Raw genomic sequence first — 12,515 nt, forward strand, 5'->3', positions numbered from 1 at the left:
TCTGAATTCCTGATCATATCTGAAAAATAAAAGTCTATGGTTGTGAACTGATTTGGGTAAATGTTTGTGAATATGCCATTGAAGTGAAATATTGCTCCAGACCTATGCTTTTGGTGGGTAGTGGGAGCTCCCAGTAAGGAAGCTCCCTTTACCAATGCAGAGAAGCATTAATATTCAACTAAAATATTTTTTCATGATTTACATTTTCAAAAGCATATAATACATTCAAAGAGAAATTTAACGTATTCAATTAATAAAATCTACTTTAAATTAGAACAGTATCAATGAACATCTGTCAGTCTGTGTAAACTTAAAACAAAAAACCTGACATGATTAAAAATTATTTAGTTTGGATTATTTTCCTTCTCATGTAATAAAGATATGGTTGGATAATTTTTACCCTCTAAAACTGTTTACAAGCTGTTATGGGCAAACAAACTATATTCTAAAAATAAGAAGAAACAAGACCAAATGTATTCCTGAATGTATTATATATAACTGCAAATGCAAATTAAGCCCAAAAACTGAAACCATTTTGTTACTATGACAAAACCACAAGAGTATATACTATTAATAAAAGAATTCATTTTTATATTTTTTTTCCAGTATACCTAAATTAAGCATACTCCTTACATAAAGATCCAAATTTACAAAAAAGAAATTACAGAGTGTTTAGGCACAACAAAAAGTTAAGAGGATGGTTTTAAATAACAAGCTCCCTAGCGAACTTAAAACAAATCAATTTACCAAGAACTACCATCAAAATTTATGTATGGCGTTAAAGTTTACAAAGCAAGTTACATATATTATCCCATTTATACCTCACAATCCTGTCAGGTAATTTCTGATAAGCATTAACCCCTAATTTACAAATGAGGGAAATCAAGGGTCAAAGATACTAAATAATTTGTCCCTGGTCCCACAGCAAATAAATGTCTACTTCAGAATCTGAATCTGGGTCCTCCTGACTCCAAGACCAGCACTTTAACTACTAAAACAGATTACCTCTTTCATGGAGAAAAGTAATTTACTTACCTATAACTTCTCAGAAGGAAAACTGTGTAAAGAGTTACATCTGTATTCTGGTATTCAATAAAACTATGTTTTGCCTAAAGTAGGACTCATACAAAAATAAGCAGTTTCTTCAATCTCAGTAAATGAAAGAATACATGTCAAAAAGACAAAAAACAACTACTCTGAATATAATCATAAAACAGAAAGAAATCAAAGATTTAGCCATAGGGTAGCTCCTTTAATAATAACATACTTTTGAATCCACAAGGCTATAAATATTATACCAGAAGTGGGCTGTCAAAACACTGTTCTCTTGGTCATGCCTGTCATCATCAATCATCTTCAACACACCAGACCATAATGTAGCATACTATGAAAGATGTGGAGAAGTGTTTGCTACTGACTTCCACAATTGTAAGATGCTATATATTCTTAATTTCCCTTAAGGAAACTTATTTAATAGGATATTCAAATAAACAATATGTACCTAGGAGCCAGCTTCTTTGACCAACACAATTTAATGCCCTTCATCTGAGAAATGACTAGCTTGACTACACTATATCAAAATCACCAAAGTTCCTATTTCACTACTATCACATTTTGAACCACAGATGTAACTAGAATCTAATTTTGTTATTTCATGTTGTTTTTATCTTGACTCCCTGACCTTACCACAAATGCTATGTTAACCATCCAAAAGCAGTACTGATACGTGCCAAATAATTTTTTTTTCTTGAAGAATATGATAGCAAGAAGAAATGCTAACAAGACCACAAGACAAAACCACTTTAGAGACCATTTTGCAGAATTACAGGTGCCATGTATGAGTTTATCTAGATTGTACTAGATCTCTGTTTTGGTTTTTAAAACCGGCCTTAAGAACAAAGCAAAATTTATGATGGAATACTATTGTACATAAGAAATGATGAACAGCAGGCTCTCAGAACAACCTGGAAAGATTTGCATGAGCTGATACAAAATGAAATGTATCACGTACAAAGTAACAGCAACATTGTAAGATGATCAGCTCTCAACTTAGCTATTCTCAGCAATACAATCATCTAAGACAACTCAAAAGGATTTATGATGAAAAATGCTATCCATTCCCAGAGAAAGAATTGATGATGTCTGAAGACAGACTGAAGCATACTTTTTTAAACTTTCTTTACTTTTCTTGAGTTATTTTTGTCTATGTTTTCTTTCACAACATGACTAATATGAATATGTTTAGTTTCACTATACATGTATGTACACATGTACATCAAATTGCATGCCTTCTCAATGGGGGTGGGGGTGGGAAGGGAAGAAGGGAGAGAATTTGGAACTCAAAGTTTTAAAAACAAACGTCAAAAATTGTTTTTACGTGTAACTGGGGAAAAATAAAATACTAAATAAAATTAAATTTAAAAAAAGAACAAAGCATAATTCTGACAAACTTAACAATTAAAATAAAATTCCAATTAAATACAGACGATCTTAAATAAAGCCAATGATACTTTGTTCTTGTTGTCACTGTATCATATATCTATTACATGCTAGCCTGAACTCAACTTGATAGTAATACCTACATAAAATTTTTAAAGAAACATTTAAAAGTACTATTGAAAGATAAATCATTAATAATAACAAAGGCAAAAATGACTGTATATGTATAATCTATATTAAACTGCTTGCCTTCTCAAGGAGGGGGGAGGGCAGAGAGGGAAGGAAAGAATTTGGAACTCCAAATTTTAAAAAATGAATGTTAAATATTTTCATTTACATGTAATTGAGAAAAAATAAAATAATTAAATGTAAAAAAAAGAACAAAGGCAAAAGACTATTTTCTACTTTGGTGAAATTTATTATAAAAAACATATTAGCTATCTCATCAACATTTAGGGATAACAGAAATATAATCAATATGCCAAATTCTAATTTATAAAAATCATTCAAAATGTTTAAGTCCTCCAGGAAATTCCTTAAACACATCTAAGATTTTGGTCTATTGGTATTTATGGCTGGCAGTTCATTCCTCCTACTAATTCTCTTTAAGTGGCACCCATGAACTTCTCTACCTTTATTTAGTCCCTACCTCAAGAGTAACTCAAACCTGTTGTTAAATTTTGGAACTGGAAGCAACTTTATAGATGATATAATTAAACTTTTCTTTTACTGAAAGATGAAATAAATGACAACTGACTTAGAAAAACACAAATTAACATTATCGTTATTTTATTATATTTTTATTTATTTTGCTAAATATTTCCCAATTAACAATTTATTTTGGTTATAGCAGCACTTGGGAGTGTAGTGGACTACATATTTGACATCTCTGGCCTAGTCTACTTGTGCTCAAGCAGGTTAATGTCTAAATAATCAAGACAGAATACTGTATATTCTCTTCCAGAAGGTGTGTAGGGAGGGTGACTCTATCTGTTTCCTCAACCTGAAAATGAAGGAATTCTATCATATGTGCCACCAAAATCTCTCCTGCTTTAATTACATTTGGAATCACAAAATTATAGGCCCTTAGATCTGCAAGGGATATTAGACATCATCTAGTGAAGACTCCTCATTTTATAGATGAAATAGGACTATAGATAGAAGTGAAGTGACTTGCTCATGGGCACACAACAAGATGGTGACAGAGCTGGGATTAGAACCCAGGTCGCTTTAGAGTCTAATGCTCCTTGCACTGCACCATGCTACCTCTTCTGTGAGCAGAGAGTACAAAAGCATGTATCATCTTCACACAGGTCCCTCATATACTTGAAGATTATAACAATGTCACTCACCCTTTAGTCTTCTCTTCTTTAGGCTAAATAATCCTAATTTCTTTAACCTTTCCTGATAGGACCTGTTTCTTCTCATTTTGATCATTTTTGCTGTTTAGACACTGTAGAGGAAAGAGCACTTGACTGTGAATCATTCCACCACCAACTAGTGGCGTAATCTTGGGCAATTCACAACCTTTCTGGGCCTTACTTTTCTCATTTATAAAATGAGATGGTGATCTTTAAGGTTCCTTCCAGTAGTAAAACACTACATAATCTTTGGATCCTAAAGAAAAACCCTTCTGCTAAATCAACTAAGAAAAGTAAACATGAATTAACAAATTTTTTTTACTACAGAATCTTAATCTTTAATCTTTAAATAAATTTTAAAGGAATGGTAACTTCTGTTTTTCTTTCAAGCACAGAGTTACTAACAATTGGGTAACAATTAACACAGCTATTTAAGAAAACTTCTTTAATGAATAGATAAGAATGATGTTATGTTAATATATTATGTTATGTTAATATACATTTGAAAACTAAGGAAATTTCAGAGAAAATGCTTAATATTCTTAGCAGACTCATTTTTTCACATATAGCGTAAAGACAATAAAAAGTCTGAATTCTCATAATTGTGAATTAGTAGAAGGTCTGACTTAATGAGGTTTGATGGAACTTTGTAAGTTTTTATCAATCTACGTTTCCATATATATTTCTTGTACATAAGTATAACTACTGTTTGTATTTAGGATAGGATCATAGGATTTTAAAGTTGGGAGTCCTTTGATACCATCTAATCCAAGCCCCCTAATTTTTATACAGGAGGAAATTGAGGCATAAAGAGACTAAGTAACTTAGCCAAGATTACACACGTCACAAGCAGGATTCCAATCCAGTGTCCTGACTCCAGTCTAGTGCTTTTTACATTACCCTACAATTAATACTGTTTTTAATGAACTTCATCTAATCTCTGTAAAATTGTTTATCTCTATTCTAGGTCTCCATTTCTCACATTCACGTATCCATCGCAAGTAGTTTGATTCTAACCTCATCAGTCAACTGAAACTGCTCTCATCATATGTCTAACAACGCCAAATCCAAGAGGACTTTGTCAGTCCTCATCCTTCCTGACCTTTCTGCAGCATTTGGCACTACTCATCACCCTCTTCTATTGGATACGTACTCTGAGTTTTCATGACATTGCTATTTCTCTAACCTGCCTAGCCACTCCTTCCCAGTCTCCTCGATGGATCCTCATCCTTGTCCTGCCACTCAACTGTGGGTGAACTTTAAAGTTCTGTTCAAGGCCCTTTTCTCTTCTCCCTCTCTACACTCTCATTTGGTAACACCATCAGGTCCCAGGGGTTTAATTATCATCGCTATGCAGATGACTCCTAGAAACACACATGCAGCCTTAAGCCTTATCCTTGTCCTTATTTAGCCTTATATCCCTGACATGTAGGCATGCATTACCAATTACCTACAAAACATTTTTAAATACTGATGGCCCTAGGTATTTCAAATTCAACCAGTCTAAAACAGAACTCGTTCTTCTCCAAATTCATCCTTCTGACCGTTCTTATTTCTGTCAGGAGTACCATTATCCTTTTAGTCACCAAGATTCACAACCTCAGAATCATCTCTGACTTCTCTATCAACCTCACCTCCACACATATCAGTAGTTGCCAGGTTCTATCTATTCTACCTTCACAAAACCTCATGCACTGGTTCCCTTCTCTCCATTCACGTGGCTACCACCCTAGTTCTGGTCCTACTTCCTAAATGGTGCCTCTGTTTCAAGTCTCTTCCCACTCTAATCCAACTTCCACACAATTGATACTACTAAATCAGAGGTTTGACCATATCACTCCCCTGCTCAAAAAGCTCAAATGGTTTCCTACTGGTTCAACGGCTAAATATAAACTCCTTGTCATAATCTGGCTCCAGCCTATTTTTCCAGGTTTATTACATGTTACTCCCTTCACCTATTCTGTGGTTCAACCAATCTGGCTTCCTTGATGTTCTGCAAACAAAATATTCCATCTCCTGCATCAATGGCTTTGCCCTGGCTCTCCCTCATGCCTTCAATGCACTCTACTTCTTCCTCACTTCTAATTCTCAGGATCCCTAGTGTCCTTCAAAATTCAGTTCAGTGACCACTTCCTTCGAGAAGCCCCTCTTAATTCCCCCCATCTATACCTTAAATTTACTTCGTCTGCATTTTGTATTTACTCGTATGTTTATGTATTGTTTAGCTCAAGAGAATGTTGGTTCCTTGAGGGCAGGGACTATTCTGCGTGAATAGCTCTTGTAGAGGTAGAGTCCTTGGTACAAAGTTAAGTACTTGATAAATTGCATGTTAGTAGATTAGTCTCCCAACTGTTAATTATCACATAGATATTGTTAATTCATCAGTGATAGAAAATGTAAAAGTAAAAAGGTGGATAAAATTATATATGTCAACCACTCTAGGAATTTGTTAAGTAGAGGCAAACCTCCCCAAAGCTAAAAAAATGTAATAAAAGCATTTTTAGGGAAAACTGCAGCTAATTTATAATTCATATACAGAAATCTAGATATAACAAAATTCTATAGAGTAAAATTAACAAAATTACACTGCATAACAATTTTCATATAATCTGCTTTATTTTTAGATGTCTAAAAGTTGTCTTTGACAACTAAACTTTAGCCTTTGACAAGCTAAAAATTGTCAGAATTCTTAAAGTTAGAAATAAATTCTGATGGGATTTTACAACTACTCTATCATAAAACACCAAAAAGTTTAGCATTGGAAGAAAGTCTCAAAAATTAGCACTTCTGGAATTATCTAAATGGGGTTTTGTTTATCTATTCTGAATGCAGTTGTATTTTCTAACCACTGCAAAACAGGAACTATGAACAGACATCATTATTTTGTAACAAGTAAGAGAAAGTAAAGACTTTTGAAATTAGAGAGGAAAAAATCAATTTGAAATAGATACCTCATAATTTGAGAGAAAATCTAGTAATTCTGACCGAGCGGGGATGTAGAGTAGTGGCGTCATCACCCGTCGAACAAACTTCTCAATGTAAACAGCACGCAAGGGGCCTTTGTATTCAATTGGTCCAAAACTAGAGCCAAGAAGGAAGGGGAAAAAAAAACATACTATGCATTAAACTTGTAAAGCACAAAGGAAATCACCAACACAAAATGAGAAGCTCTTACTTTAAAGTGCAGACATATATTAGAGAGGCAACCTGCAACATCCCATGAAATAATGGGATAGTGTAGAGCTTATAAATAATGAATATTACGTATAAGAAAAGATATTGACTGTTTAACTGAGATTGCTATTACTCTACTATGAAATGGACTAATGCAGATTGAACTTCAATGAAGGAATATCTATTCTATTTTCCAAACATAGTTAAGTAACTACTAAAATATTTCATCTTTAAAGAAACAGAGCATTTGGCAAATAACCAACTAATTGCTCCAAGGAAGGAGGATTTTATAGCACCCTTTCAGAAATTTTATTTTAAAATTTTTATATTAATGTAACAAAGCAAAAACAAAATATATACAATGCAAGTTACTTCACATAACCTAGAAATAATAGCAGTTTACATTTACATAGCATTTGAAGGGTTTGTACAACATTTTATAGTTTCTCATTTGACTCTCACAACTACCTCAGGAGGCAGGTATTATTATTATTATCATTCCTATTTCAGAGACAAGGAAACAGGCTCAGAGAGTGATTAAGAGATTTCCCCAAGGTCACATAACTATGTAGGTGTCTGAGGTGGGATTTAAACCTAGGTATTCCTGATCCCAAGTCCAATATTTCATCCACCATGCCATGTTCCCACTTTAAGGAATCCTAGCCATTGTGCAACATATACACACTAATAATGATTTTGAAATATATAAAGTTCAATAAAATAGACACAAATCTTCCTTTTACAATACATTCTGAACTAAAGAATAGTCATCAAATAAACTAATAAATAGTAGCACTTAGTATACACTTCTGCAACTACATACATAGAAAGGCCAAGATAAAGGCCTACCATCTAAAGTTTTGCTGAAACAAACAAAAAAAAAGTGAAATTAATTCTAGCATTCAATCATGGAACTTTAATGACCTCTATTTTTTGTTATTATGTTTTAGCATGTACTGAAAGTATAATTACTCAACAACCTACTTTCCTAGAGTACATTTGGGCTCTTCACACAGTTATCATAAATCTTACACACTTATCTAATGTAACTAAAGACTCTGAACCTTTAAAGTCAGCAATCACACAGCCCTTCCACTGACTAAACACAAATTGGGAGGAAAAAGTTAATAGGTTATAATAAACAATACAAACTGATGTATTAGTGTACACACTGTTATATGATGAAATCACACTGTAACTTTTATTATCAGAAAACAGTAATTTTATTTTTTTAATTTTTTTTTCCATATGCTTTTGAGTTGAAAATTTTTCTCTCCCCCCACCCTCCCCAAGACGGCACACAATCTGATATAGGCTTTACATTTATGTACCCATTAAACATATTTTCACATTAGTGAAGTTGTAAGTAAAAATTAAAACCAATAGGAGGAACCATCAGAAAGATGAAACAAAACTCAACAGAAGGTAAAAATAAGTGAGAGTGATTCGACTTCCATAGTTCTTTCTTTGGATGTGGACAGCATTTTCCTTCCTGAGGCCTCTGGAGATGTCTTACATCTTTATAATGCTGAGAAGTGTTCAGTCTGACAACCTTAGTCATTGCATAACATGGCTGTTATTGTGTACAAAGTCCTCTTGGTTCTGCTCACTTCACTCAGCATCAGACCATATAAGTCTTTCCAGGTTTTTCTGAAGTCAGCCTGTTCATCATTTCTTATAGCACAATAGTATTCCATTACATTCATATACCACAACTTGCTCAGCCATTCCCCAATTGATGGGCATCCTCTCAATTTCCAATTCTTTGCCACCACAAAAAGAGCTGCTATGTATATTTTTGTACATGTGGGTCCTTTTCCCATTTGTTTGATCTCTTTGGGATATAGCCCTAGAAGTGCTATTGGTGGATCAAAGGGTATGCACATTTTTGTAGCCCTTTGGGCATAGTTCCAAATTGTTCTCCAAAATGGTTGGATCATTTCACAACTGCACCAACAATGTATTAGCATTCCAATTTTCCCACATCCTCTCCAACATTTATCATTTGTTTTGTTGTTGTTGGCCAATCTGATAGGTGTGATGTGGTACCTCAGAGTTGTTTTGATTTGCATTTCTCTAATCAATAAAGATTTAGAGCATTTTTTCATATGACTATAGATGGCTTTAATTTCTTCATCTGAGAACTGTCTGTTCATATCCTTTCACCATTTTATCAATTGGGGAATGGCTTCTGTTCTTATAAATTTGTCTTAATTCTCTACATAGTTTAGAAATGAGGCCTTTATCAGAAAGACTGGTTGTAAAAATTCTTGCCCAATTTTCTACTTTCCTTCTAATCTTAGTTGTATTGGCTTTGTTTGTGCAAAACCTTTTCAATTTAATGTAATATTATTTCATTGTCTATGGTGCCTTTTAGCAGGATGTAGTTTCCTTCCTTATCTCTTTTGATTAGATCTATTTTTGCTTTTGCTTTATCAGAGATCAGGATTGCTACCCCCGCTTTTTTTACTTCAGCTGATGCATAATATATTCTGCTCCAGCCTTTTACCTTTACCCTGTATGTGTCACTCTTTTTCAAATGTGTTTCCTGTAAACAACATATTGTAGGATCATGGTTTTTAATCCATTCTGCAATCCATTCACATTCACAGTTATGATTACTATCTGTGTCTTTTTCTCCATCCCTTTTCCCCCCTATTTATGCTTTTCTTTCTCCTTTTTCTTTTCTCCCCTTCCCTAGTGTTTTGCTTTTGACCACCCCTCCTTCAGTCCCTTCCCCTTTTATTATCCCTTTTCTCCTTTTTCTTTTTCCCCTTTATCTTTGCTGCTTCCCTCCCTTCTTCCCCCCTCCCTTTTCTTTCCCCCCCTCCCTTTTCTTTCCCCTTTTCCCTCCTACTGCCTATAGGGCAAGTTAGATTTCTATACCTAACTGATTATATTATGCCCTTCTTGAGCCTAATCTGATGAGAGTAAGGTTCAAACAATGCTCCCCCCCTTCTTTCCCTCTGCTGTAATAGGATTTTGTGTCTTTTCCTGTAATGTAATTTACCCTTGTCTGCCTCCTCCTTTCTCAGTACCTTTTCTAAGATTAGATTGATCCACTTATTTGGATCCATTTAACCCACTTGATTAGATTTTTTTTTATCATTACATCAAAGTCAACTAATATCCACCCTCTTTATGTATACTCCTTTAACAAGGTGTAATAACAATACAGTTCTCAAGGGTTGCAAGTCTCATATTCCCTTGTAGGGGTTTAAACACCCCCCCCTTATTAACAACATATTGTATCCTTCTGTCCCATTTACCTTTTTAAGTCCTTCTTGAGTCCTGTACTTGAAGATCAAATTTTTTGTTGAGCTCTGGTCTTTTTATCAGGAAAGTTTGGAAGTCTCCTATTTCGTTGAATATCCACCTCCTCCCTTGAAAAATGATGCTCATTTTTGCTGGGTAATTGATCCTTGGCTGCATTCCAAGCTCCTTTGCCTTACGGAATATCATGTTCCATGCCCTGCGGTCTTTTAATGTAGAAGCTGCAAGGTCCTGTGTAATCCTGACTGTGGTTCCATGATATTTAAATTCTTTCTTTCTGGCTGCTTGCAGCACCTTCTCTTTCATCTGGTAATTTTGGAATTTTGCTATTATATTTCTTGGCGTTGTCAATTTGGGATCTCTTTCAGGTGGTGATCGGTGGATTCTTTCTATGGTTATTTTCCCTTCTGGTTCTAGGACTTCTGGGCAGTTTTCCTTTATGATTTCCTGAAAGATACTGTCCAGGCTCTTTTTTTCATCATGATTTTCAGGTAGTCCAATAATTTTTAAATTGTCTCTCCTGAGTCGATTTTCCAGGTCGGTTGTTTTACTGATGAGGTATTTTACATTTTCATCGATTTTTTCATTTTTTTGTTTCTGTTTGACTGATTCTTGCTCTCTCATAGAGACATTAGTTTCCATTTGTCCAATTCTAGTTTTTAACAGATTGTTTTCTTCTGTTAGTTTTTGTACTTCCTTCTTCAACTGGCCAATTGTGTTTTTTAGGGACTTGTTTCCTTCAGCATACTCTTCTGTTAGATTTTGTACTTCCTTCTTCAACTGGCCAATTGTGTTTTTTAGGGACTTGTTTTCTTCAGTGTACTCTTCTGTTAGTTTTTGTCCTTCCTTCTTCAATTGGCCAATTGTGTTTTTTAGGGACTTGTTTTCTTCAGTGTATTTTTTTTCCAACTGGCCAATTGTATTTTTGAAGGACTCTTTTACCTCTCTCATTTGACTATTAAAATCCTTCTTGAGCTCTTCTAAGAAGGCTTTTTGGGCTTCAGACCAGTTCATATTCCCTTTTGTTGTTGCAGATGTGGGTTTGTTGACAATGTTGTCCTCTTCAGAATTTCTGTCTTGATCTTCACTCTTCTCATAATATGAATCTATGGTACGTTTCTTTTTACTCATGGTGTTTCTTTATTCCCTGGCCTTTAAAGAGATTGAGCTCTCCTGCTGGGGAACAGAGGGTACTGACCCAAGCTTCTTGTGTTGGGAGCCTAGGTCTTGGTCACTGGCTTTGCGTTCTGGGGCCTCTTATGCTGGGAATTGGAGGCTGTAGGTTTCTGGCAGCTTACCTTGTGTTGGGCTGGAATCAGCAAGGCTGGAACTTTCAGGCAATTCTAGGTTGCCTGCTTTTCCTTTCCTTTAGCTTTCTTCAGCTCCTTTTAGATGGCTGCTGCAGGATGTTTATCTGCCTGGGGCCCCCTGCAGTGCTGTCTCCCTCCTTTCTGCTAATGCACCCTGGGAGATTCCTTTGCGGTGGATTGCCGAGACTCCTGGTGCTTTTCTGAGCTGGTTTCCACCGGTTCCCCCCACCCTCACTGAGGCACTCGGAGCTCCAGGCGTTGGTGTTTGCCTGCTCTACCACCCGGGCTTCAGGATCTCTTCACAATTGGGGGCTTCAGGGCTCCTACAGCTCACCTGGTGTTGGGTTGGAATCAGCAAGGTCTGGGCTTTAGGAAGCCTTTAGGTTGTTTTCTTCACCTCCTTTCAGATGAATGCGCAGGGTACTTATCCGCCTGGGGCCCCTTGTTTTTGCTGAGGCACTGGGAGACCCATTTGCTGGGCCACTACACTGTTGCTCTTTGTCTTTCTTCTAGTTCAGGTGTTCCAAGGTTTTTTTTTTCTGGGGTGATATTTTCTGGGTTTTCAGAGGTTGATAGGGGAGAGTGAAAGCGACTACCTTTTCACTCCGCCATCTTCACAAAGTAATTTTATAACAAGATAAATTCTATTTACTGAGTATACAGACTGTTACTAGCATCATATAAAATAATGCCATATTAAATACATTCTGTGCATCAAAAACTTTTTAAAATGAAAATACCATTCCAAGTGTACCACAAGAAGACTTAGAACATTCACTTTAAACACAGGTTTACGCAAATATGAAGACCTGTTAACTGCTTTCATGTAAGTTGGATAAGTTTATGGCTCAGCCTTCAAAACAGCAATTTGAAAAAAGTGAAATGTTAAAATGAAATAGCATGCTGTAACAACACCAACTTCCCATCTAATCTAGAAACAACTTTTCAAGTTGATAGA

General features: G+C 35.3%; 1 protein-coding gene across 1 annotated transcript in view; it reads right to left on the minus strand.

Annotated features, from left to right (window-relative positions):
- Positions 1–12,515, minus strand: part of TXNDC11 (thioredoxin domain containing 11) — a 62,755-nt gene that overhangs the window by 40,525 nt on the left and 9,715 nt on the right. Inside the window, 1 exon segment of the mRNA XM_020972524.2 lies at positions 6,752–6,881. Within this exon segment, the coding sequence (XP_020828183.2) occupies positions 6,752–6,881 (130 nt within the window).

Source organism: Phascolarctos cinereus, unplaced genomic scaffold (assembly GCF_003287225.1).
Source record: "Phascolarctos cinereus isolate Bilbo 61053 unplaced genomic scaffold, phaCin_HiC Scaffold_4;HRSCAF=312, whole genome shotgun sequence".
Taxonomy (NCBI): domain Eukaryota; kingdom Metazoa; phylum Chordata; class Mammalia; order Diprotodontia; family Phascolarctidae; genus Phascolarctos; species Phascolarctos cinereus.